General features: G+C 49.1%; 2 protein-coding genes and 2 long non-coding RNA genes across 6 annotated transcripts; 2 read left to right on the top strand and 2 right to left on the bottom strand.

The window, feature by feature from the left end:
• The first annotated feature begins 4,881 nt into the window (after positions 1-4,881).
• Positions 4,882-6,026, top strand: LOC131395480 (interferon-induced transmembrane protein 3-like). The gene is made up of 2 exons (XM_058527337.1): positions 4,882-5,191; positions 5,792-6,026. The coding sequence occupies exons 1-2, from the start codon at positions 5,006-5,008 to the stop codon at positions 5,939-5,941; spliced, it is 336 nt and encodes a 111-aa protein (XP_058383320.1). The 5' UTR covers positions 4,882-5,005; the 3' UTR covers positions 5,942-6,026.
• Positions 6,027-15,312: 9,286 nt separating this feature from the next.
• LOC131394656 (uncharacterized) lies at positions 15,313-16,460 on the bottom strand. Its single transcript, XR_009216209.1, has 2 exons — positions 16,134-16,460; positions 15,313-16,022 (listed from the first exon to the last, which is right to left on the bottom strand). It is a non-coding gene; the product is annotated as an uncharacterized LOC131394656 (long non-coding RNA).
• Positions 16,461-16,496: 36 nt separating this feature from the next.
• On the bottom strand, positions 16,497-25,566 carry LOC131394657 (uncharacterized). 3 transcript variants are annotated; one of them, XR_009216212.1, is made up of 5 exons: positions 25,410-25,566; positions 21,103-21,319; positions 20,559-20,617; positions 19,684-19,768; positions 16,497-17,238 (listed from the first exon to the last, which is right to left on the bottom strand). It is a non-coding gene; the product is annotated as an uncharacterized LOC131394657 (long non-coding RNA). The 3 variants fall into 3 exon arrangements; XR_009216213.1 differs by having other exon boundaries at positions 21,168-21,319; XR_009216211.1 differs by having other exon boundaries at positions 20,559-21,319.
• Positions 22,887-24,413, top strand: LOC131394655 (interferon-induced transmembrane protein 3-like). Its single transcript, XM_058526040.1, has 2 exons — positions 22,887-23,219; positions 24,072-24,413. Exons 1-2 carry the CDS (start codon positions 22,971-22,973, stop codon positions 24,225-24,227), a joined length of 405 nt encoding a protein of 134 aa, XP_058382023.1. The 5' UTR covers positions 22,887-22,970; the 3' UTR covers positions 24,228-24,413.
• Positions 25,567-26,842: the final 1,276 nt, after the last annotated feature.

The following is a 26,842-nucleotide window of genomic DNA, read 5'->3' as shown; positions in this document are numbered from 1 at the left end:
TACAAACACTGGTTGATTTCTGTCACCAGCAAATGGCCATCACACACAAAGAAGGGGCCGGACTTCTCGGGCAGCTTGACTGCAGAGGTGGCCCTGAGTCTCCACTCCCCCAACAAGGACCTGGATGTGGGGCTGGGAGTCACTGCGGCCAGTTTGGAAACAGTCTTGCACGCTTGCTCCAGTTAATGAACGCAGTGGGAGTGACATGGGCCAGCTCCAAGAGTGGACTTCAAGAGCCCCTGCACGCTTCTGCTTTCTGTGAGGACCCCGCCATGGCCGTGAGAACAGCCCAGGCTAACTTCCTGGAGGACGAGAGATCCCAGATAAGCTGGTCCAGCTCAGCTAAAACTCCCAGAGATCTCATAGATTCTTCAGCAAACAAACGTTTATTGATGTGTACCATGGAAGTTTTGTGGTTGTTTATTATGTAACCTTACTGGGGCAATAGATCATTGCTACAGCCTAATTCATCATCCGGGACATGAAAATTGAAACAACAAGGAGATGGCACCACACAACTCCCAGAGTGGCTGCCCGTGGAGTCAGGGGACACCCAGGGCCTGCTGTGGGAGTGTACACTGCAACGACCACTGTGGAAAGCCACGCGGCCTGGTCCACTGAAGTGGGAGACACACGTGCCCCATGACCCAGTACATACCCAACAGAAACACAAATTCAACACAGGAGAGCACGCGTGCACACAAATGCCCACAGCAGCATCGTTCCAGCTACCACAAACTGTGAGCAACATGGACCATCCACGGTGGAGTGGATGAGCTGTGGTATGTTTATATAAAGGAACAGAAGACAGAAATTAGAATAAATGAACTTCAGCAACCCGGTGAGGCTCACAAATGTAATGCTGAGTGAAGGAATGGAGGCACCCAAGAAGACACACTGTATAGTTTCATTTACGTGAGTTCAGACCACATGAACTTGAACTGTAGTGTTCAGGTTTCACCTACACACAACCAAATTTGGTTTATCCCACACTTGGGGGTTAAAACTCAAATGAAAAGCAGGAGTGTGCTCACCGAAGGAGTCTAGAGAGGGGTGACCTTCATGGGAAGGGAGGCTCTGTCCTGGGAGGGTAGGCGGGTGCCCTCTGGGGTATCGGCATCAAAGTACTTCTGTTCGACTTGAGTGGTAGTTTCATAGGTGTTGGCATTTTAGCGATTCGTTAGGCAATACTTTTTATGTTTCATGCACTTGGCTGTATATTTGTTAAATTTCACAATAAGGAAAGGTTTACAGTACACGCGCCCAACAACACAGACTGAATACATCAAGCAATGGCAGATGGAAATGCTAGGAGAATGGACTCATCAGTAATTCTGTTTCTGAAGTCACCAAAATCCAGCCAGGAAAAGATTTGGAGAACACGTGAAGCCAAGGCTAGAATCTCAATGGATGAGAGACTAAGCTGAGGCCCTACAGATGACCCCCACACGGAACAGTGCATCAGTCAGGATGGGCTGGGTCAGGCTGTGTAACAAACAGCCCCAAACACCTGTCCTTCTCTTGCTCCTCCCCCAGCAAGGGTGGGCGGGGGACTCTGCTTGCCACAGTTGTGCAGGGAGCAGGTGAGGTTCTCCAGTGACATGTGCCTCCACAGTCACTGCAGCAGAAAGAAGGGACATCGGTGAGTCACACCCCAGATATGCCTGGATTCGAGGGTGTGGGAGGTGCAAGCCCACCACTCGCTCAGGAAAGGCAAGTCCTCTGGTGAACGGAATGAACAACGGCCACGTTCAGATGCCTGGTTGTGAAGAACTTGGGGACTCTCCTTCCTGTATGCAAATTACACCCCCTCCCCCGGGGGCCATCCCGACCTCTCCTCCAGTTACACAAAGGTCAAAAGGGATGCAGCCTCCCCAAAGAAGGCAGGTGCTGGAGAACCGAGCAGCTTTCCCAGCCCCCTTCTCACCCATGGAGAGTTGGGGTCGCAGTCTCTCTGGGTCCAGGCTGTTTTTAGGGGGGCAGTACAACTCTTTCATAGAGTTAATCAGCTTTTAAAATTTTGATTTAACTTCAGGCAGGTTCCTATGCCCATTGCCACACCTGTAGCTCCTTTTTTCACAGTTCTCGGGTGCCACTCGGCTCTCAGCCCACCTCCGGACTTAAACACAGGTACCCAGCTAGTCGGGTGTGGATGGACGAGCCACACCCGTGGTTCCATTCTTGCAGCAGCGCTGGGTTTTACCACTTGGGAGCCTGTAATTTTATCTTTCACTGGTTAAGGTTGAAAAGCTCTCACGTCTTCTAACCCTGCAAGGCCCCACTCTGGACTTTCTCCGTGTCCTTTCATTCCTGCTCATCCACCAGGAGATTCTCTCCTGAGCTCGTGAAGCCAAAACACGCAGCCAACAGCGAAGAGCATACACAGTGGCAGTCTGCTGTCCAACATCTTATTCTAGGGCGGATCAGAACCGCCTTCCGCATAGCGCAGGGAGTCATCTAACCACCAGCTTCCTCTCTGCTGGTCCGAGGCTGGGTTCTCCAGAATAACAGAACCAATGGACATACAGAAGGAGACCTAGCATAAGGAACTGGCTTGTTTGGTTATGGAGGCCCATCGTCTGCCATGGGCTAGCTGGAGGCCCACGGGATCCAGTGGGCAGCTCCAGCCTGAGTCCCAGTCCAAAGGCAGGAGAAGGTGGCTGTCCTAGCTCAAAGGCAGTTGGGGAGAGAGAGCGAACCTTCCCTTACTCCATCTTTTTGTTCTATTTAGGCCTCCAATGGATTGGACGAGGCTCACCCACATTGTGGAGGACTGTCTGCTTTACTCAGTCCATTTATTCAAACATTTATCTCATGCAGAAGCACCCTCAGAGACACAGCCAGAGTCCTGTTTGACCCAAAGTCTGCACCCTGTGGCCCTGTCCAGTTGACACACAAAATCAGCTGTCACATTTCTCTACCTGGGTCACTCTGCCCGGCCTCCGAGAACAGTTCTTTGCTGCCTGGCAACTGGCCCCAGGCCAATGCCCCACGTTCCACGTCTTAAATCATGGCAGCGCGTCACTGCATTGGTCAGCGCAAGCCAGACTGTGCTGTGGCGGGGAACAAGCCCGGATCTCAGTGCCTTCAAGGAAAGCTTTGTTTCCTGCTCATGCGAGCACTCAAACGTGGGTCTTTGGTGGCAGTGGGGTCCACGTACGGCCCTCACCCAGGGACCCAGGGTGGGGCCCCCCTGACACGGGCGTCCATGGCTCATGGCTGCCGCAGGGAGCGTGGTGAACACACGTATCTCTTAGCGTTTTTGCCTGGGAGCAACGCCTCTCAGCCCCACCCTCACTTCACTGGCCACAGCAAGCCCCCGATCACGTATGAATTCAAGGTGGTGGGGAAGTGCCTTCTTTCCCTTCGCGCGGAAGGAGGGGAGCAGGAATCCTGGCGAACGGCAGGAATAATGATGGCAGAGTCAAGTGGACGGAGTTCCAAGGAACTGGCAGGTTTGTGGAAGAGAGAGAAAGGTGATCCGGAGGAGGAGGTGAGGAGCCAGGATGTGCCTCCAGCACCTCTGGGCCCCTCGCATTGGATATGTGGGTGTGGCGGAGAAAGGAGCCTCCCCTGACCCTCGTGGAAGAACACTCTCCACCCTTATTTCTCTGTGAAGCAAAACTCTATTTATTCCCTACCCAGTTTTGGCCGGTAAGAGGCCCTGTTGAGAACTGCTTTTTCTTTAAAATGCTGACTCCCACAACCAGCCAGGGAGGAGGGCACTGGGGGCCTTGGAAGCTCCAGGAGAGAGCGAGGAGGGAACCCTGACCTGGGAGAGCTCTCAGAGAGCAGAGCAAGAGGGACTAGAAGGAGCCAGACAGGATCACCCACGTGGAAGGGGGCTGGAGAAGGGCTGCGACGCAGGGGTCAGCCTACAGCGCCCATCGTCTCTGTTCTGTTAGGGGAACAGCCCAGTGGTCACTGCAGCTGAGTCACAGGAACTGCCTTACCGCAGGTGACACACCTCACTGCTCTGATGTCCCCATCTTTCCGTGGGGTGGACTGAGGCAGGAAGTGGAAAGCATGTAATTTCAGGGAGGCCCTGGCCAGTGGGGGGCACTGCCCTCTCCTGAGGCCCCTCTGAGTGAGCTGCTCTCCAGGTTCCCCTGGATCCTGCCCCTCAAGCTCCTTGGCCCTTATATAAAATGATGGGGGACTGGAGGGAGGAGGGAGGTGGGGTTGCACAGAGATGCTGGCCCTGTGCTCCGAAGCTGCTGCCAAATGCCCCCAAGTCATCCTGTCTCCCTCCACAGCCGCCTCCTCCTGTCATGGAGTGCCCAGGGTTCTTGTTCCTGGGGGACCCTGGGGAGAGGGCCTGGAAGGCTCCTCAGGGGCAGGCAACACAGGTTGCTGGGTCCTGACCTGCAACCAGGAAACACCCAATGCCACCTGGAGGATGGACTCAGAGCCAGGAAAAGACAGTGGATTTCAGAGAGGGGGCCTGTGACAGCCTAGGTGTGGGCTCTGGGGGCGGGGGACGCCCTCTGGGCCTGGAGTGTGGAGTCTGAATGAGGGCCTGGTGGGGCCTTGCCTGGGGACAGTGGGGGGCTGCAGCAGGGTTGGGGCTGGGTGGGGGAGAGGGTGGGTGACTTCCAGGCTGGGGAAAAGTCCCCAGGGCCCACCCACTCCCCTAAATGAGAAAGTGGGTCAGCAGGACCAGGACCAGACCTGAGTGCCTAGGAAAGGAAGCGCCCCCCCAGACCATAGCCCTTCCTCCCACCCTGCCCCAGACTAACTTGGCATTCAGTCATTTATTCTGCCCTCCTAGTGCTCAGCCAATTCACCAATTTACAAAACATCAGGAAATAGAAATTTCTGAGAAAGCAGAACTACTGAGTCGTGATGGGGAAAGGGGACCCTGAGATGGGGGGGCCGAGCTCTACCAAGGACCATCCTCCTGCATCCGGGCCTCACTCCACAAATGGTCGTAGCTCCACATCGTGACCGCACTTCCCAGCCCTTCTTCACTGGTGCCCACACCGGCATCCAGACAACATAAGACATGTCCAAGGAGGAGAATGAGGTGGTTGCTACGGGGATGCCCCAAGGCTCGGCTCCCATAACGACCACCGTGATCAACATCCGCACCGAGACCTCTGTGCCCGACCACATCGTCTGGTCCCTGTTCAACACCGTCTACATGAACTGCTGCTGTCTGGGCATCGTGGCATTCGCCTACTCCGTGAAGGTGGGGGATGCTCCAGAAAGTGTGTGTGAGCCTGCAGAGGTCCCCCAGCCCAGAGGGCACTTGGGGTGTGGGGAGGCCTTGTGTGTATGTCTCACGATGTGTGTGTGTGCGTTCTTGTGTGTGTGTGTGTGGCTGGGGGATCTCGCAGTGAGGGAACACGGCAAGGCTGCACGGGGATGGCCTGGGAAGCCTATGTCTCCATAATCCCCAAGTCTCCTTCCCAGACTAGTTAGCGACATTACATGCTTCACACTTCGAATTCAGACCTCAAGTCTGGTCCGGATAAAGGAAAAGGTACTCAAAAGACTCTGACCCTGACAGGGTGAGTGGCCAGTGAAGGGGCCAGAGCAGAAGGACGAGTCTGTGGCCTCGTGGAGAAGCTGAGGCTGTGAGGAAGGAGATGGAGGCCCAAGCCGGGAGGGGACCCACCGGGCACTGTCCTGCTCAGGCTCAGGGGCCGGGGATGGGGGGGGTCCCCATGTGGGTGAAGGGCAGGTGGAGGCTGCTCTGGGCAGGGACCAGCCAGGGGAGGACGTGAGTCGTAGCACCTGGCTCTCACCAGAACCCTTCCAAGTCCCTCTCACCTCTCTTCTCCCCCAGTCTAGGGACCGGAAGATGGTGGGCGACATGACTGGGGCCCAGAGCTATGCATCCACCGCCAAGCTCCTAAACATCCTTGCCCTGGTCTTGGGCATCCTTGTGATCGTCATTTTCATCATTGTTTCTGCCGTTAAAGGACAGTCACGCTGAGTTAACAGAATTCAAGGCAACAGAGTCCACTACTAGCTGCCCATGGCCACGGCGCCATCCCCACTGTCCCCTGCTGGCCTCGCATCCTGGGGCTGTTGGCCCTACCCCCTCGCCCCCACCCCTTTCTACAGCAGTTTGCACAGACAGACCTGTCTACACCTAGATTCAATAAAGCCCACTTGCCTGTGACGGTGCTGTGATGTCCCATGGGCAGGGGCCCTGCTGAGAGTCCCCAGCCTGCCCCCGAGACTGGGCCCACTCCTCCCTTGCCCACCTGCTGTGCTGCTCTGAGGGGGACAGGGCATGTCCTCAGGTTGTGTTGGTTCCAGCCTCCTGCTGGGAGCAACAGCTGGACCCGGGTCCTGGGACGGGGCTCCCTCTTTCCCCAAGGTCTGCGTCCTGACTCAAGGGCACACTATGTCCAGAACACCCTTTTCCCCAAGGACCAGCCTCCCTGACTCTCGGGGGGCTGGGAGCCGCGGTGCTGGGTGAAGGCGGGCAGCTCAAACCCTGTGGGAAGGCCATGGGTTTTGCATCTGTGGGCTCGGCTGATGGAGATGGAGCCCTGGCCCTCCCCGCCCCTCCTGGGCGATCCAGCCATTGCTGCATCCTGCTGCTGCCTCCTCCAGCCCACCAGGCTCTGTCCTGCTCCCCTGTGGGTGAGGGGTGGGGGCAGCCAGTGTCCTGGGGGGACAGGGCCAGCTGGAGCAGTGAGGAGCAGCCGTCCTCAGCGTCAAGCCCTTCCTAGTCCTGGCCAACTACCTGGGATGACCCTGCCCTGACCAAGAGATCCACTCCTTACCTCGTTCCACCATGGCCCCTGGATATGTGGGCAGCTGGGGATGCTCCAGGGCAGACCCTGCCCACAACCAGCTCGCAGGCCATAGCCTCCCCATCCTCCCCTGTGCACCCAGACCCCAGCTGTGGATTCTCCGCACCCCTCACCCACACCCTGTTACCTGTTCCCAAAAGCAGTGCCCTAACTCCAGGAGCCGGGGGTCAGGTTGGGGTCCTCCGGGGGGACCTGCGAGAGCAGTGGTCCCACTTGTGGGAGCATGATGGGGACAGGCCCAGGAAAGGCGGGTCGTGGAGAAGAGGATGCTGACGGACTCCCCCTCCCCCCGGGTCATAGGACTCACTGCGAGGGGGGAGGGGCCCACGGTGTCCCCTGCCAACGGACAGCCCAGACCCCGATCAGGCGACCCTGACCTGGGCCCAGTGGACAGGGCTGGATGGACCTTCCTGCATCTGACTAACTTTCCGTCCGGCACGTCCACAACCTCACCTCTCGTCCTGCCTCTGCCATGGGTAGCAGCTCTCACGTGTCCACCACATTCAGTGGGGGCCTCACGTTCCCACGTTTCCTGGAGCCCCCTCGGGGTGACCACCCCGTCTCCTGCTGTCCTGCCAGGGCTTCCATGCTGACCTGCAGGCTGGAGCAGGTAAAGCTGCCCGGCAGGAGAGCTGGGGACACCCCACTCAACAGGTGCAGTAGGTGGTGGCCTCCTCTGCCCCAGGACCGGTGCTGGGAGACGCCCACAGGGAACAAGGCAGTGACCGCGGGGGCGTGGAGGCCAGTGGGATCAGTCATCTCCTACTAGGACGTCAGAGTGCAGCCACAGGACCTGACCAGCAGAGAGTTCTAGAGACGTTCATGGGCTGTGTCCTGGGGGCAACGTAGACGGACAGATGACGAGATGCTCCTCAGCCTCCGCTAGCCGAGGAAGCAAGGACGGCAGACTAGGAAACTGATGCAAGATCTCAACAAGGCTCGTTGCCCTGGGCCTCTGTGGTGAACTGGGCTTCAGACCTGATCCCATAACTGAATGAAGGTAGAGCCCTCAGGGGGAAGGATGCTGCCACACCATGGCCATGTGCCAAGGCCCATCCCTCAGGCTGCCCCCAGAGGAGCACGTGGCTGGTCCTTGGTAATGGACCCTGAGGAGGAGGGAATCGAGACATGGTAGGAGTGTTGGACTCAGGGCCCAGGTCAGTATCTCGACAGGCAAAGCATCATCCTTGCCCCTCTTTCACGTGGGGTGCATGAGGGCCAAGGAATCAGGGGGCTCCAGGCCCAATCAAACTCTCAGGGGCCCCCTGGCCCCTCCCAGCAGGTATTCCCCACTCCCTGGATGTGAGCTGGAATAGAAATAAATGGTGGTTGGCACATCCTCACATTGGGTCAACCTCCCCTTTCTAAACAAATATTACGCCTAGACTGGCCCTTGTGGTTCTTACTATGATTGCAAGATGCCCTTCAGCAATAACCTTCAGGGAACATGTGGAAGAAAAAAAGTTTATTACTTACAAGTCCTGGAGTGTAGGAGGCACGCCCGGGGCCATACAGCGAGGTCGTGGGTAAACAGAGAGAGAGAGACAAGGGGGTTGAGGGTGGAGTCTAGGGTTCCCAGGGCTCACTCTTTATTGCTGAATTTAAAACATAAGAGTGAGACTTTAAAGCACAGGAGGAGAGAGGACAAACAAGCAGCCCAAAGGCTGGTCATCTAAATCAACCAGGATCTCTAAAATAAAGGATTTATTCCAAAGTGTTTATTCCAGACAGACTTCCTTGAGCAGATGCCTCAGCAATCAAAGCTGAAGTCAGGCACTGAGTTGACGAGGCTGTGGGAGGCCGATGGCCAGGCCTGCACTGTCCTGTTAGGAGCTGTCGCCTTCACCTGCTGGCCCCGTTGGATCAAGGCTCCCAGACCAGCCTCCAGCTGCCCAGTGGCTCCCACATCACCCAGAGGTCTGGGTCTCCTGCCCTTGGACCTCCTCCAGGTCTCCAGGTTCTGATCATTTCAGCCCCTTCCCTGGGTTCCCCTCAAGGGTGTCAGCTGCTTCCTACAGTTGCCAGCCCGGGGCTCCCCGAGACAGGTGTTCCTGTCACCCATTCCTGTGTCAGATCCTCCCTGTGGAAACACCTAGTGTGGTTCTCTGTTCCTGCTGTGCCCACACTGACCCAGAAGGCTGTCTCACCTGACTGAGCTGACGTTGCACACACGGGCAGTAGGGGGTATTGGAGGGAGAGAACTGCCCCTGGAGCCTGGTGTAGGGGGTGGTCTGTGAGGGGTGGGGAGGGTGCCTGCAGGCCCGGGTGGGCTGTTGCTGTTCAAAGTCCTGATAGGTTGCCCTTGCTAGTGTCTGTGGGACACACTCCCCCTGTGGGCCGATCCATGTGTGATAAATAAATGACATGAGATAGGATACACTGGAGGATATGAGGAAGCCATGTGGTTTAAAACTAATTCAGCCTGACTTTTTTTTCCCAATAGGGCCTGATGTGGCCTGTCGAGCATGCATTGTATATCTGCTTTAGACTTTTCCAATGTCCCACAGACAAGAATGATGCCCCTTAAGATAGGGATGTAGCTTCCGCCTCATATCAGCATTACATTAGGAAGGAGGGTCTCTTCCTGGACTTGAAGGATTAATTACCGACCTGCTGTGCTCACCTTGTGACCACTGACCTGCTGACCACTGACCCGCTGTGCCAGCAAAGCAATCTCCTGACTGTTGTAAAGCGGATATCCCTGTCAAATATGATGTATGCTCTTTGTTCCAACACAGTATATAACCGCTCTGCACACCACACTTCTTGGCGCCCTTCCTTCCTTGGGGAAGGAAGGCCCCGTTCTACAGTCCTCAGATCTGGCTAATAATAAACTCTCCCTAATTTGGATTTATAGATTGGTTATGGAGTATTTGCGTTGACATTTCTTGGTGTAGTTGTGGCAGGATTTCAGAGACACCCACCGGAGACCACCTGGAATCTACACTGAACCAGCATTCGGAAACAATAGGGGCCCATTGAGCCCCCAGATCACTGTATTCTTCAGGGGACCCTCAGGGGTTCTCATGAAACCCGGACCTCCTTATTTTAAGTTGATGGCCCAGAGTTTATTTGAGCTGTTTCAAGGCCTAAGACTAGGTGTCTTGTGGGGGTACCAGTACATACCCCAGGTCAGAGGAACCTAGCGGGAATGTCCTAGGCCAGGGGAGCCTGGGGGGAACTTGGGAGTGAATGGGGCAGGCTGACCTTTTTAATTTGGCTTAAATTGGAAAGAATTGTGCTTATAAAGCCTGAACAAACTGTTCAATAGAGAAATGAGAGTCTGAATTTGTTCAGCTCCGAAGAGAAGGGACTCCAGCTCCTCCAGCTGTAAGGCGTTCTCAGGCGACTGAGAACCTAGTGGGAGTGTCTGAGGTGGAGCCTCGAGACGTGCAGCGGTCCCATAGGGAACTCCACTATCATTCACGTTAATTAATTAAAGGGTCGTCCGGGGAAGCGCATGTGAGGCTTGGTCACCCTCACTCCAAGCCCCCACAGCAGTCTTAGACTTCTGGCAGGAGCAATCGAGGCACGTAAGAGACTGTTTGCAACCTTTCTTTAGGGAGTAACACTCACAAGCAGCACATTTCTGACCCACTACACTGTCCCTAGAAATTGTTCCGACTTTATAGTAAAATGAAACTAAAAGAAAAACAGGAAGTCAAGTTTCTAAAGGCCAACTAATTCCCAAATGGGGAGCCGCCCCCCAGAACTCCGGCTGGCTTCATGCTGAAAACTTGCAAGCGCTTAATGAAATAAGGATAGCTGTAAATGGCTGGCAAGATAACCTGGGATAACTTGAAATTACAGTGGCCACTGTGGGGCTCCTTTGTAAGAGCCAGATGACAGAGACATTTTTAAAGAGTCAAGCTCGCCAACTTCCGGCACAACTGCTCAAACTAAAGGTTCTTGAAGCTGTAAATATTTACAAAGAATAGCAAAAAAATGTCTTACCTAGCTTGTTTCATGTCCTGAGGGCTTGGCTTAATAGTCTTCAGGTTGGAGAACTCACTAGGGAGTCTCCAAATAGGAATTATCTTTTCCAATAATAATTTACTTAAAGCCATTGCTCTTCTGCAAGGAAAGTCCTCAATTCAATGTGAGAACATATAGATCATTACCAAGATATATTTATATCCTTGTGATGGTGGCATTTGGACAAAGTCCAATTGGCATACCTCAAAGAGTCCCTTAGGAAGCGCAACGTGGCCTTGTGATTCATGAAATAGTTTTCCTAGATTACATGTTGGGCATATAGCACGAGTATAGGCTTTATGAGCCACTGTGGGAGAAAGTTTCCAAAAGTATTGTTTTCCCCCTTTTGTTGCCACTTTTATTTCTCTTCTTCTGTGGTGATTTCTTGAGCCTACAGAAGGAAATTTTTACTGGGTTATCAGAGTTAATAGAAAGTAGCAGGCATTCTCGAGGCTGCACAGCATATCCAGCTTGATAACATTTTTGCTTATCATTTGAGTAAGACACATCTGTAAACCAAATTAGATAATAGAATGTAGTCATGACTTCTTCTTGTTATGTTGGAAGCAAGGTAGCAGGGTTAAGATAGTGAAAAATGTCTACCTATGTAAACCTAAGAAGGTTTATCATCATTTACTTCAAGTGCTTCCCAGGCAATTTAGCATACCAAAAAGCCTAATTAGTATCTACCTCTTTCTAGGAAGAGAGAACAAACTTCTTTGAGAAATCTCAAGGTCCCTTTGAAAATTCTCAAAGAAAGAAAAGTCAAAAGAAAGACTTTATTTAGGATATGAATTTTGGAGAACTTGTCAAAAATATCAAAAGGTCTTAAAGCACTTGATCAGACAAGATCAAGGGGTCGCTAATCTTTTTGCAGTGAAGCAAAGCTTAGTTACCCCTTCAAACAAAGTGACAACAGAAACAGTCAAGGGCAAAGAGAGCACTAAAACAGTCAAAAAAAATCTTATTAGAGAGACCTCAGTCTTTTTGAACCTAAGAAATTGCCTTAACAAGACGTAGATCTCTGTCCTTTACGTAAGCTTACTCAAAGGTAAAGAAAAATCTTTTATACCCTCTTTATCAAGAGCAGGCTAAGAGTTTAAGAAAATTATCCCTTTTAAGAGGTAGAGAAAACCAAATTCTAATTTTTGTACCAGCTTACTTCTGATATTAAAACTTATGTACTTAATTAAATTTATTTTAATTTTAGCCAACTTGACAATGCATAAAACTGTTTCCTCAGGGCTTCTCTTCAATGAACCTTCTATAACTTTCTTTTTACATTCAGAATTTGTCTCATGCCTTTCTTCTTTTTTTTCCTCCTAATACTTTGGGACAAATTTATCTTTCTTAACAAAACAAACAAAAATATTTCCATTCTTTATATCTTATTTACTTTTATATCTTATTTACATCTTGCCTTGAATACAAAGATGTTTTCTTATTAATTTTTAGTAACTTTAATCACATATATTAATTAGAATTTTTAACCATTATAGACCTTAACTTCTAGTGAAAACTAAGAAGTAATTATAAATTGTCTTTTACATTAGCATTCTGTGGCTTGGCAAATTTATAAATACCTTTTAACATGCTACTTCATAGTACAATATTTCAATAAAATATGAGACATATTTTTAATAGACTCCAAATTAGTCTATTAAAACCTTGGTTTCTCTGTAATGAGAAACCAAAAGTAGAAAAACTTATACAAGTTTAGCGATAGTGTTTCAGTGTGTTATCTTATTTGAAAATGACCCACATACCCAATGAGTTTTTTAATCATTTAGTTTCACCTAGCAAAACTTCAAAGTTTCAAGTTACCAGAAAGATTTTGGAAGTTAATTTAAATACACATGCCATAACACATAATTATTGTTAAAAAGTTTACCCAACACTTTTACTTTTTTCACATCTATTTTGTTACTTGTTCCTAATAATTATTTAAATTGCCTACAAAATTTCATGAGACATTAGACAAAATTAGCCATCATTTTAAGTTATTTATTTATTTATTTATTTATTTATTTATTTATTTTTTTTTGTGAGGAGATCAGCCCTGAGCTAACATCCGCCAATCCTCCTCTTTTTTTTTTTTGCTGAGGAAGACGGCCCTGGGCTAACATCGGTGCCTATCTTCCTCCACTTTATATGGGACGCCGCCACAGCATGGCTTACCAAGCAGTGCGTCGGTGCGCGCCCGGGATCCGAACCAGCGAACCCCGGGCCGCCGCAGCGGAGCGCGCGCACTTAACCGCTTGCGCCACCGGGCCGGCCCCTTAAGTTATTTTTTTTGTTAACCAGTTTTGTGCTAGAGATAACATCAACTTATTTGACCAAGAAACATAGGATAAAGGCTGTATGTCTGCATCATATCCAATGCTGGTAAATTAGGACACGCCTATTTTAATCAAACCAACAAACTTAAACAAACTTTTATTTACCAAAGATTATTTCATATCACATTAACTTGAAAGACATTTGGGTTAGTTGCATTTACATTTAGAAATAATTTATGTCAGTGCTTACTTTAAGCCAATTATACAAAGTTCTTAATTTTGGCTGTACCATCCAGAGGTAAGATATTACACAAATATAACAAACATATAGACACACACACACAGAGACTCCACAGCAATTGTTTTAAAATTACTGCCATGAATCAGGTACAGTAATATAATTCAAGGCTCCCTAGTTATGAATGCAAATTTTGTTTTAAGCCTCTTTTACTAATATTTGTGGAGAAGACACTTAAGATGCCAGATTTTGGCAGACGGTGCTCTTATGGCTGTTTTTCTGGCCTTTTTCCTTTTTTCTTTTCTTCAGTCTTAGGAAGTGGTGATGGGCCGGATAACAGTTCCCAGAGAGACAAGGCAATAATCCTTTTTGAGATAAAGGAACTGGAATCTGATCTGCCTCTAGAGCTGCTTTTCCAGTCTCACGAGAGTTTGTAAGTTGAGGACAGTTTTTCTACCTGTCCAAGTACATCATCCCTAATTTTCTTCTTTCCCTCTGGGTGCTTAGTTTTATGTTAACTTAGGAAATAAGGCCTGGAAAGAGAATTCTTATCAGGCTCTGAACATCAGCTTCCAGTTTGGCTGAATATCTGATGGTAAGTTGCTAAATTCTTTCTAATACCTTGTCAGGTTAGCAGGGACAAACAGTAACTACCTGGCAGTACTGAACAGTTCCAATAATCTTTAACGTAGGAGTCTCCTGAAAATCTCTCAGAGTCTCGTTAACTTTGGGAGTAGATTATGGGTGTGTCTATAAAGTCATGGCCTAATATATTTTCCTTTAGGTACCTTCTACAACTTAATTTTTATTAGCTTTTTGCAATAAAACTTTCAGTAATGTTATTTTGGCATTTTGAAGTCTTTGCTTTTAAGTACACTTCTTAAATTATCTTATCTAATTGGAACACTCCTTCTACTGGCCAATGTGATTCCCCTGAAGCTGGCAGCAGTTGGGTAGGACCCTTAGCCGTGAAGGGATGGCAACCCACATTTCTGTGTGACTATCTCTGGCTGCAAAATGGGGTACAACTGCATCTTGTCCGACCGTATTTTGGGGTCTCCAACCTGAAGACTATTAAGCCAAGCCCTCAGGACATGAAACAAGCTAGGTAAGACATTTTTTTGCTATTCTTTGTAAATATTTACAGCTTCAAGAACCTCTTTGTGTAGGGAGAAGTGGACACTGACGGAAGACACATGGAGACCTGGACGGGGAGAGGCCAGTAGCCGGCAGGGCAAAGAGTGGAAGGTGGGGCCAAGGGGCTGGGTTGGAGGCCTCAGGAGGCAGGTGGAGGATGGGACACAAAGCCTGAGATATTACATATTACTTTCAGGATAAATCCAGATTCCGTGGCCTGGCGAACGTCCTGTAGCAGAGGAGTTCAACTTCCAGGAATTTGTGAGTGGATTCTGAACACAGCTGTGATTAAAATTAAGTCCTGGAGACTATCAATCACTGATGTCACATAAGACAAAAGTCCTCATTACTCAAAACACACCACTTGGCAAGCGTTTCACCACATTTTCCTGTTCCTCTGCATCCAGGTTGTTTCTGTCTCCTTGACCAGCCACTTGGTGAGAAGCTGCACCTGGGTGGCTGCTGCCCATCGCTTCGCTCCAGGAGCAGGACGTCATGTTGGCCTGAACGGCCCACAGGGGCAGTGTGTCCCACAGACACTGGCAAGGGCAGCCCATCAGGAGTTTGAACAGCAGCAGCCCACCCTGCCTGCAGGCGCCCTCCCCACCCCTCACAGACCTCCCCCCACACCAGGCTCCAGGGGCAGTTCTCTCCCTCCAATGCCCCTACTTCCCCTGTGTGCATCGTCAGCTCAGTCGGGTGGGACAGCCTTCTGGGTCAGTGTGGGCGCAGCAGGAACACAGAACCACACTAGGTATTTCCACATGGAGGCTCTAACAAGGAACGTGTGATGGGGGAGCCCTGGGCTGGCAACTGCAGGAAGCAGCTGACACCTTCAGTAGAGGAAGAGACTCCTTCTACCCTCTAGGTTCTTCTGCTGGTCTAAGAATTAAGTTGACATGAGACAGAATAACAGGAGAAAACAAAGTTTAATAGCGTGCATACATGGGAAAACCCCAGGAAAACCGAGTAACTGGCCAAAATGGCCAAAGACACCTCCTTAAAAATCATCCTCAGTTAAAGACAAAGCAGGATCTTGGGGTTAGTGGTTTGGGACTTCAGAGGGGTGGAAGACAATTCACATGGAGACGGAAATGCAAATGTTTGTTAAACAATCCTTTGCTGGGCCATCTGTAGAGAATGTGACCCAAGAGACAGGTCTTTGATAAAAATGGCCTTGCTGGTGCCTTTCTAGCACACCCATTTTACATTATACCCTAGTTATCTCATGGTATTAGCTCCTTCCTGGAACAGGCCTTCTATCTTAAATTCTTTTAGGCAGTTAGTCTCTTACTTTCAATCAGTGAAATTGACCTTTCAAAGGGGGAAGGTCAAAGTTTCTTTCAGAGTCTTTTGTTCTTAAAAATACTCAAGGCAAAGAGAGTGGCCAATTGGGGTGACCAATTCTGATTCCCCACAGTCCCAGCTTTGAAACTGTCAGAAGCTTCACGGTCCAGAAGCTGAGTTTGTAGATTGTTCCATCTCAGTGAACACGTCTCTTAGTCCTGGGGACAGGTCAGTCCAGTTAAATTCATTTCAGGAGGCAGTGATGCAGGTGGGCTCCCAAAGTTAGGCCTACATTGTATAAGCAAGAAATCAGGTATTTAATAGGAAGCATTTCTATGGAAACAAAAAGAAAAAAAGGTTAATGGTTGGATCAAATCATAAACCAGTTTCTGAGTCTAGGGGACAGTCAATCAAGAAGATTTCTAGATGTCAGAGTTGAAGCACCTTTTGCAGTTTGAAATGACTCTGATGATGTCATCGGGCGTTCAGGTATCCTTTGAGTAACTTATACAGCAACAGGCATGCTACCGTGGTGATCTCTACAAAGTTTATGTCAAATTATCCACCTTCAGTTTGCAGGGCTTCAGAAACAAGTATGATTTTAGTTCTCAATGATTCCAAATGAAAATGATGGAAAAAATTGAAAATGTTAATTTGGAGATTTGTAGCTAGATATTTCAGGACAGTAGAATAATTCAGGAGCCAGTCCAGTTTACAGGTATAAAAGAAAAACCTAAAAGACAATTAACAGAACTCGAATCTAATATCTACAAATGTATACTATAGTTCCACTGAAACATATATACTATAGTTTCCACTGAGACATAATTTTTCTCTCTAAAATCACTTTCATTTTTATCAAAGATAGCCAAATTAAGACTAACTGGTTTGTAAAATAAGTCTTGTTTCAATAAACTTAGCCCAATTATTGACATAAGTACAGCAAGAATAGCAACTGATTATATAGGCTCTTTTAAATTTGCTTTGCTGGGACTTTTTATAAGGAATCTCAGATTGAATTGTAAAGGCCTCTGGAGGCCAGGAAAGCCAGAACAAGGACTTGTCATCAGACTCTGCCTGTAATACCTATAGATTTGGGTGAATTCCTCTCTTCTCTTGAGGTTCCCCCAAAACATCCTGAGGTTCCTTGTACCTGCCAGGGAAGTGACCTTCTTTACCCACTTGGAAAGCTTGCTGGGAACCCTGTAAGCAAAATACCAGTCCAATATTTCCAAGCGGCTTTATTCCCTAAAGTCCAATCCTTGTTTCTTAAAGCTCAGTTATATCCAGGTATATGTATGTTTCTCTCAAATATGAGATTCCAGTCAAAGCTTTGGTAATATAACCAACATTTTCAATTTTGTCCTGTTATAAGGAGAACAAATTCTTATTGAACTTACGTAAAAACAGCTATATTGCCATGAAAATAAGAATATTTACTCACCAAGAGTTTTCAAATCCTGGAGGGATTAGGTAGGGAGAAAAATATAAATGCTTCAATTCCCCTTATGAAAGTATAATTTATCCAATTGTTATAAGTTATAGTTAGCTTAAGAGAAAAGAGAAAAAGATTTCCTTAAATCTGAAAGAACAAAACATTAAAAAATCATCACTATTTCAAACAAAATGTCATAAGAGTTATAATCATCCTCATCAGTTCATTTAGTCCCATGTTTAACCAACTCTTGATCTTCTGTTAGCAGTTTCATGAAGTCATCAGTTTTTCCATTAGAGTTCTGTAACTTCTTACCCCATGCAGTTTTATGATCTGAAAGTTTATCAGAAACCTGTATTCTAGAGTAAATGTCAGAGTCCTTTCCATGAATCTCTCTGAAGATGAAACATATTTGCAAAAGCAGAACTAGAATTATGACTGACAACTAGCACAGATCAGAATTTTAGGGATGTTATATAATTCTTTTTCTTTTCTTCTTTTTTTGGGGGAGGGATGTTATATAATTTTTAAAACACTTATATTGATAACATTTACCTACACAATATCATAGGTCCCTATGAAACAATGCTTAGTTATCCATTTAACCATGGTGACAATTAAAGATTCTCAGGCAAATACAGAAAATTAAATAGCTGTCCTGTGATTAAAGACTGGATAAAAACACTACAGCAAATTTATTTTGATAAAACATAAAATCCGTACCCTTCCAGTAGACTACTCAAAGAAAAATCTCTTTATCATTTCTCTTTCATAATCTCTTTATCAAGAGCAGACTAAAAGTTTATGAAAATTATCCTTTTAAGAGAGGGGGAAAAAACCAAATTCTAATCTTGCACCAGCTTACTTTTGACATTAAAATTTGTTCACTTAATTGAATTCATTTTAATCTTAGCCACCTTGACCATCTACAGAATTCCTTTCTCAGAGCTTTTCTCCAATAAACTTTCTATAACCTTTTTTAACAAACAAAAATATCTTTATTTCTTATACCTTCTGTACTGAAAACATACATCTTACTTTCCTTGAATACAAAGATATTTCCCTTTTAATTTTAGTAGCTTTAATCACATATATTAAATAGAATTTTTAACCCTTAGAAATTTTAATTTTTGGTGAAAACTAAGAAGTAAGCAATTATAAAGTGTCTTTTACATTAGCATTCTGTGGCTTGGCAAATTTATAAATACTTTTTATAATTTCTAGAAACATGCTACTTCGTAGTGCAATCCTTTTAATGAAACACAGGACATGTTTACTAATAGACCCAAATATCTTTTAGTTTCTCTGTAATAAGAAGCCAAAAGTACACAAACCTGTATTTAGTAATTAATGTCTAATATTTTATCTTACTTGGTAATGATCTAGATATTCAATAAAATTTCAGTCATTTAATTAAACCTAGCAAAACTTCAAAGTTTCAGGTTACCAAAAAGTTGTTAAGTACATATACCACAATACGTAATTGTTGTTAAAAAGTTCACCCCCAAAATTTTATCTTTCTTACATCTATTCAGTTTACTTGTGTCCAATAATTATGTTTAGATTCCCTAAAAACACTTCATGAGACATTAGACAAAGTCAGCTTGTCATTTTAGGCTGTTGTTTTGCTGACAGATTTGTAACAGAGACCGTGAGCTTATTTGACTAATAAAGGCTGCATGTCAGCATCAAATCCAATGCTAGTAACTCTGCAGACATGCCTGTTGTAATCAAGCCAACGAATTTAGACAAGCTTTCATTTACCAAAGATTAGTTTACATCACATTAACTTGAATGACACTTGGGTTGGTTTCTACTACATTTAGAAGTAATTTATGTAAGCGCTTACTTTAAGCCAATTATACAGAGTTCTTAATTTTGGCCATACCATCCAGGGATAAAATATCACACATATATAACATACATATAGACACACACACACACACACACACACACACACACACACACACACACACGCAGACTCCACGGCTAATGTTTTAAAACTTTAAGACAATGTATCACACCTTTAAAAGTCTACACAAAGCATTTAACAAAGGCCTTCTTTCTAAGTGTACAATTTAACCCTAGACCAATTTACCGTGGGGGGGAGGCTTTTATTATCTTTTTCATTAGCACCTGATATTAGCCTCTAGTTTTTATCTCATACTGTGTGGGCTCAGGCAATCCTATTGACTTCCCTTTAATATGTTTAATTAATGTTGTCTGAAGGGCAGATTTATATGCTGTCCTCCCACCAGGCAGGGGAAAGTTCCCCAGTGAGACACAGTGTCTATCCCCACAATACAATCTATAATACAATCATGGAAAAGAGATGCAATCACTTAATTCCATCAACCCTTATACTTCTAAACATAGCTTTCAATAGGATGTTATCACGGATCTCAGTCTTATAATATTGGATAGGGGAAGCATTCCCAGCCAGACATTTTCAAAACACACTCAGCAGAGCTGGCCCTGTGGTGTAGTGGTTAAGTTCTTGCGTTCTGCTTCAGTGGCCCAGGGTTCACTGGTTCAGATCCTGGGTACGGACCTACTCACTGCTCATCAAGCCCACAAGCTGAGGTGGTGTCCCACATAGAAGAGCTACAACTCCACAGCTATGATACACAACTAGGTACTGCAGCTTTGGGGAGAAAAAAGACAAAGAGGAAGATTGGCAACAGATGTTAGTGCAGGGCCAATCTTCCTCAAAAAACAAACAAACAAGCAAACAAACAAACCACACTCAGGCAAAGTTGATATAACCTTTTTATATAAAATTAGCTAAAACATTCCAAGCTTTATAATCTTATGAACACTTATAGTTTTACATTTTCTCAATTTAATTGTAGCCTGAGTCAGGGTCTTAAGGCTGGTCATTATTTTTTTTGTATTTCCTTTTTAATTTGGTCTTTTCATAGGTATCAATAAAACAATTATGACAAGAGCTCTCAAAATTTTATTTTCAAATTTGGGAGATTTTTCCAATTGAAATGATCCATCATCTGCCCACATTGATGAGTAGGATCTTAATAGCAACTCAAACCAATAAGCCTTTTTTATGGCTTAACCATGGATGCACGAAGCATCCCAAAAGAGAGTGCAAAAGAAGCAGCACTCACAAGATCCAGAAAGTTCCCTCCCAGAAATAGTCTAAGAAAGCAGAGGCCTTCATTGCACAGGCAGTAAGGTGCCAGCATTAACAAGGAACGAAGGTTGAGACAACAAAGGCCCCTAATGAAAGCTACCAGAACCCCTTGTGTCAAACTGCCCTAGAGCTGACACAGCCAGACAAAGAGAGTGTGTCTCGGCACCCCAGTCTATGCAACTGGCCGCCAAGCTGCATGCGGTAGGTGCGTCCCCTGGGGGCGGAGACCAGAAAAGCCACAAAGCCCAGCTCTCAAGACAGAACAAGACAAAAGGAGAAACCTCACCTTACATGCACATTAACAGCTTTAGCTGAGCTTTGGGTCTCTTGGCACCAGATCAATACCTAGAAGAGAGGTGCCACGGGGTTGGGGATTGTGTGTGCTTTAGAGTATCTTGTTGCATGGACATTTTCTTGATGTTGGTGGGGGACCTGTGTCATCTATCCTATTCCAGGACCAACTTATCCTATCCTGGGAGTCTTTTGAGGTGGCAAGCGCCCTAATGACTCTTAACGAGTCAACTCGTGCCCACCAAATTTGCGGCCTTTTTGACTTCCAAGACGCCCTTGGCAGCAGCTTTCACGTCATGCACATATTCCCAGACAACAGGCTTATAGATGTGTCTGTGTCTTGCCCTATGGTTTTCCCTTTTTATGACAAATGACACAAAGGACAGCGACAAGGAAAAATAGTGACCATCTCTGGGAGGAGAAGGATCAATAAACCAATGAGTACTCAAACCAAATTTCCCAGACTTGCTGAGTGCAAGAAGCTAGCTTCACCAACACTTTCTCCAGCTAATCTAAATGTAGAAAAGGAAGAAACTCACCATTCTCACTTCCACTGGACCCTGCAGGTAGAGATCTGGGAAACTGACATGGTAAGAAATTTTACCTCCTGCTGGCTCTTGTTAGGGGTCCAGGATCTCTCAGCTGCAGTGGTCCAGGAGCCAGCAGCGTCCAGCCAGTGAAGTTTTATCCCGTCCAAGTCGCCAAACTGTAGGGGAGCAAAACAACCCCTCTACCCCCTAGGTCCTTCTGGCTGGTCTAAGAATTAAATTGACAAGAGAGAATAACAGGAGAAAATCAAAGTTTAATAACATGTATACATGGGAGAAGCCCAGGAAAACTAGGTAACTCGCCAGAACGGCTGAAGCCACCACCTTAAATACCATCTTCAGCTAAAGACAAAAGAGGATGTTGGGGGCAGTGGTTGGGGACTTCAGAGGAGGAGGAAGACAATTTACATGGAGATGGAAGTGCAAATGTTTGTTAAATAAGTGTTCACTGGGCCATCTATAGACAATGTGACCTGAAAGACAGGATTTTGATAAAAATGGGCTTGCTGGTGTCTTTCTAGCACACCCGTTTTACATTATACCGTAGTTATCTCATGTTATTAACTCCTTCCTGGAACAGGCCTTCTATCTTAAATTCTTTTAGGCAGTTGGGGGGAGGTCAAAGTTTCTTTCAGAGACTTTTGTTCTGAAAAATAATCAAAGTAAAGAGACACATTTTGGGGTATCAAATTCCCTGCACACACCCTTGAGGGGAACCCAGGGAAAGGGTGGAAATGATCAGAACCTGGAGACCTGGAGGAGGCCCCAGAGTGGGAGACCCAGACCTCTGGGTGGTGTGGGAGCCACTGGGGCAGCTGTAGGCTGGTCTGGGAGCCTTGACACAACGGGGCCAGCAGGTAAAGGCGACAGCTCCTAACAGGACAGTGCAGGCCTGGCCATCGGCCTCCTACAGCCTGGTCCTCTGGTGAGGACTGCAGACAACAATGAGAACAACCTGATCCTTCTGTCTTAAATGGAGCTGTGTCCTGGCTACTGAGCTGACCTGACCCTCTCCCGGAGAAGGGGGCACAAGCCTTCCAGCCCAGGAGCCATCCTGCCAACGCTGGAGCTTCCTCCTGTCGCCACCCCAACAACACCCATGGGAAATGTTGGGTCACAGGAGGGAGGAGGGGGGTGAGGTTGCACAGAGATGCTGGCCCTGTGCTCTGGAGCTGCTGCCAAATGCCCCCGAGTCGTCCTGTCTCCCCTCACAGCCGCCTCCTCACCTCACAGAGCGCCCAGTGTTCTTGTTCCTGGGGGACCCTGGGACGAGGGCCTGGAAGGCTCCTCGGGGGCAGGCAACACAGGCTGCTGGGTCCTGATCTGCAACCAGGAAACACCCAACCCCACCTGGAGCATGGACTCAGAGCCAGGAAAGGACAAGGGATTTCAGAGATGAGGCCTGTGACAGCCCAGGTGTGGGCTCTGGGGGCAGGGGACGCCCTCTGGGCCTTCAGTGTGGAGTCTGAATGAGGGCCTGCTGGGGGCCCTGCCTGGGGACAGTGGGGGGCTGCAGCAGGCTTGGGGCTGAGTGGGGGAAAGCGTGGGTGACTTCCAGGCTGGGGAAAAGTCCCCAGGGCCCACCCACTCCCCTAAATGAGGAAGTGGGTCAGCAGGACCAGGACCAGACCTGAGTGCCTGGGAAAGGAAGCCCCTCCTCAGACCACAGCCCTTCCTCCCACCCTGCCCCAGAGTAACTTGACACTCAGTTATTTGTTCCGCCCTCCTGGTGCGCAGCCAGTTCCTAATTTCCCAATGCCAGGAAATAGAAACTTCTGAGAAACAGCAACTACTGGGGAAAGAGACGGCCCACTGAGCACCATCCGGAATCCCGACCACAGCTGCTCTGTCCCGGCGCCATGAACCGCACTTTCCAGACTTTCATCAGTGGCACCCGCACCGGTGTCCCCCCGACCTATGAAATGCTCAAGGAGGAGCATGGGGTGTCCGTGCTGGGGGAGCCCCAGAGCTCAGCTCCCCTGACGACCACTGTGATCAACATCCCCACCGAGATCTCTGTGCCCGACCACGTCGTCTGGTCCCTGTTCAACACCATCTTCATGAACTGGTGCTGCCTGGGCTTCGTGGCATATGCCTACTCCGTGAAGGTGGGTGGGTGCATGGGGGATTCTCCAGAAAGTGTGTGTGAGCGAGCCTGTAGAGATGGCGCTTGAGGTGTGGGGAGGCCTTGGGTGTGTGTCTCATATTGTGTGTGTGTGTGTGTGTGTGTGTGGCTGGGGGATCTCGCAGTGAGGGAACAGGGCGAGGCTGCGTGGGGATGGCTGGGGAAGCCTATGTCTCCCTAATCCCCAAGTTCTCCTTCCCAGACTAGTTAGCGAAATTACATGCTTCACACTTCGAATTCAGACCTCAAGTCTGCTCCAGTTAAAGGAAAAGGTACTCAGAAGACTCTGACCCGGGGCCGGCCCGGTGGTGCAGTGGTTAAGTGCGCACTCTCCACTTCAGCAGCCTGGGGTTCACAGGTTAGGATCCTGGGGGACGCTCACCGACACCCCGCTTGTCAGGCCACACTGTGGCGGCATCCCATCTAAAGTAGAAGAAAATGGGCAGGGACGTTAGCCCAGGGCCAATCTTCCTTGGCAAAAAACAAGAGGACTGGCATCGGATGTTAGCTCAGGGCTAATCTTCCTCACACACACAAAGACTGTGACACTGGTGGGGTGTGTGGCCAGCGAAGAGGCCAGAGCAGAGGGAGGAGGAGTCTGAGGCCTCGTGGAGAGGCTGAGGCTGTGAGGAAGGAGATGGAGGCCCAAGCCGGGAGGGGGCCCATCAGGTGCTGTCCTGCTCAGGCTCAGGGGCCGGGGATGGCGGCTCCCCATGTGGGTGAAGGGCAGGTGGAGGCTGCTCTGGGCAGGGACCAGCCAGGGGAGGACGTGAGTCGTAGCACCTGGCTCTCACCAGAACCCCTCCAAGTCCCTCTCACCTCTCTTCTCCCCCAGTCTAGGGACCGGAAGATGGTGGGCGACATGACTGGGGCCCAGAGCTATGCGTCCACTGCCAAGTGCCTGAACATCTGGGCCCTAGTCTTGGGCATCATTCTGAACATTGGCTTCATCGTGGGAGTTGTCTGCATGATAATTTTCCTACAAGTTTAAAGTCCATGCAGGAGGGCAGAGGCTACTTCTAGCTGCCCATGGCCGTGGCCCCATCCCCACCATCCCTGCTGGCCTCGCATCCTGGGGCTGTTGGCCCTGTCCCTTTACCCCCACCCCTTTCTACAGCAGTTTGCACAGACAGACCTGTCTACACCTGTACTCAATAAAGCTCAACTTTATGTGACAGTGCTGTGTTACCACTCTTCATGATGGCTGCCCTCGGGGAATGGGGGCTCTCCTGTCCACTGGGGCCAGGGTGGGCGTCACCGGACCCGAGTCTGCACTGTCGGCCGGGAAGGGGCACCGCGGGCCCTTCCGCCTCCGAGTGCGTCCTTCCCAGATCCAGTGGGGCTGGTCTGCCAGGGTCCCCTCCATATCTCACCCACACCCCCGTTATGTGCCCCGAAAATCAGCGGCCTAACTCCAGGAGACAGCTGTTGGGCGGAGTCCCCAGGATGGGCCTTGGGTGTGCTCGGGGTGACGCTCTCCCTAGCGTCCCGCGTGTGGGGGCACGATGGGGCACAGGCTCCCGACAGGCGGGTCCTGGAGGAGGGCACGCTGGCCACCGGCCCCTTGAGTTTGGGAAGAATTCGCTCCGACGGGGGAGGGGCTCACGGTGTCTCCTGCCTGAAGACAGCCAGACCCGGGTCCAGTAACCCCGACCCTGGCTCCGGTGGACACGGCGGGCCAGATCATCCTCCGCTCAGGAGCACATCTGTCCTCTCTGCTCTCGGCCCCCCTCGGGACAAACATGTGCTGTGCATCTTCAGGAGTCCGGCCCGGCCGTCTGCCTCCAGGCTCACCGCAGGCAAAGCGGGAAGAGAATATTCTCTCCGAGTGCTGTTTGGAAATGACTTCTAGGAACGCGGCTCACCTCTGCAGCCCGGCACCTGTCCGCCCCGCCCACCTATCCGGCCCCGCCCACAGCCCGCCCGGCCCACAGCAGGCCCCGCCCATGTGCCCACCCCGCCCACCTCCCCTCCTCCCCAGCTCGCAGCACCCAAGACCCGCCCACCCCCAGGCGACTCACGGCGCCCTGCCCACCCATTTCGGAACCATAGCTGGCGGTGCGGCTTCGAGGACTAAGGCTGCTCCCTGCTGGGCCCTCGAGAGCCCAGTGGTCAGCACCCAGGACCTTCCTGCTTACCTGCAATTGAGCCTGCATGATGCCTCAGGCCTCACCTGCAACTTTTCAAAAGCTCGGGATCAGGGGCTCTTTGCGGGCTGCGCGAGAGGGTCGCCCCCTAGCAGGACCCTCATCCCAGGTCACGGAAGCTCAGATGGGGTTAGGCCCAATGCTGAGTGACCTTCATGAGGCTGCACCACAGGAGAATGTGGGCTCCTCCTGTCCACCGGGGCTGGGGTTGGGGTGACTCGTTGCGGGTCTGCGCTGTCCGTCGGCAGGGGGCGCCGTGGGCCCTCCCCCCGACGCAGTGAGTCCCCGGCCCCAGAGGGGCGGGTCTGTCAACATCCCATCCCCCAAGACCCACCTTCCATGGACCTGCCCCCCTTCCTGCTCCCACAGGTGGGACCACCGGGGATAAGAGATGTCCCCCGTGTGCTCCCACGTTTCCCCGGACGTCCCCAACCCTCCAGCCACCTCTTGGAGTTAGGGCACTACTTTTGAGGACAGGTAACAGGGTGTGGCTGAGGGGTGTGGAGAATCCACAGCTGGGGTCTGGGTGCACAGGGGAGGATGGGGAAGCTATGGCCTCCCCAGCTCCCACTGCACCTGCCCGGCTGGTTGTGGGCAGGGTCTGCCCTGGAGCACTCCCAGGTGCCCACACATCTGGAGGCCACGACAGAACTAGGTGAGGGAGCTGATTTCCAGGTCAGGGCAGGGATTTCTCCTCCTCCTGAAGAGCAGGGACTGCTGGGGCTTTCTCTGCAGCGTGAACTGTGGACTCCCTGAGTCAGGTCCCCTGCAGCCTTCCCACCAATGGGGGTGTCAACCTTAAAAATACAACAGCCAGTTTGTTTACCAGCAAAATGAGTTTACTCAGGAATAGCCAAAGAATTGTAATTCGGAATATGCGTGCTATCACAGACCATAAGCCAATCCAACAATCAAAGGAGAGGAACGTTATTTTATAGGGAAAAAAGAGGAAATTGGGAGGGGTTGTTTTGAATGAAAATCCATTGGAGAAAAGCAGGAGTTCAGGGTGGTGATGGTTTCTCACTGGCTGAGTTGCTGGGGTCCTCGAGTTCTGTTTGGGATGCCATGTACATTTCTGTCTGTAATCCACATTCTTTCCTGTAATTGACTGAGAGTGGCACTGCATGGCACCTCCCCCTGTTGGCCTCCTGACTCCATTTTAAATGAGGTTTCCCTTTATTAATTTTCACAAAACAAACTCTGCTTAGTTTCTTCATTAATTAGTACCCAAGGGTTTGTCTTGTCAGTTCTTCACAAGTTTATTGTTTCTTTGTCCAAAAGGTACAAAAGCTGCCTGCTTTGGTCACTTCTTTGGGTCTCATTTTTCTTATGAGGCCCCCATACATATGAAATTAAATTTGATTTCCTCCTCTTAATCTGTGTCATGTCAATTGAATTCTTGGAGCAGCCAGAAGAACCTGGAAGGTGTCAACTTAAAAAGGAAATTTGCCTGTTTTAT

This window comes from Diceros bicornis, chromosome 31 (genome assembly GCF_020826845.1).
Source record: "Diceros bicornis minor isolate mBicDic1 chromosome 31, mDicBic1.mat.cur, whole genome shotgun sequence".
NCBI lineage: Eukaryota > Metazoa > Chordata > Mammalia > Perissodactyla > Rhinocerotidae > Diceros > Diceros bicornis.
Note: the sequence above shows the minus strand (reverse complement) of the source record. Positions and strands in the feature narration are given on the sequence as shown.

Excerpts from the sequence above, each read along its gene's own strand:
- LOC131395480 (XM_058527337.1), top strand. The coding sequence starts at position 5,006 with ATGTCCAAGGAGGAGAATGAGGTGGTTGCTACGGGGATGCCCCAAGGC. Across the intron at positions 5,192-5,791 it reads CATTCGCCTACTCCGTGAAG|TCTAGGGACCGGAAGATGGT; the intron begins GTGGGGGATGCT and ends CTTCTCCCCCAG.
- LOC131394655 (XM_058526040.1), top strand. The coding sequence starts at position 22,971 with ATGAACCGCACTTTCCAGACTTTCATCAGTGGCACCCGCACCGGTGTC. Across the intron at positions 23,220-24,071 it reads CATATGCCTACTCCGTGAAG|TCTAGGGACCGGAAGATGGT; the intron begins GTGGGTGGGTGC and ends CTTCTCCCCCAG.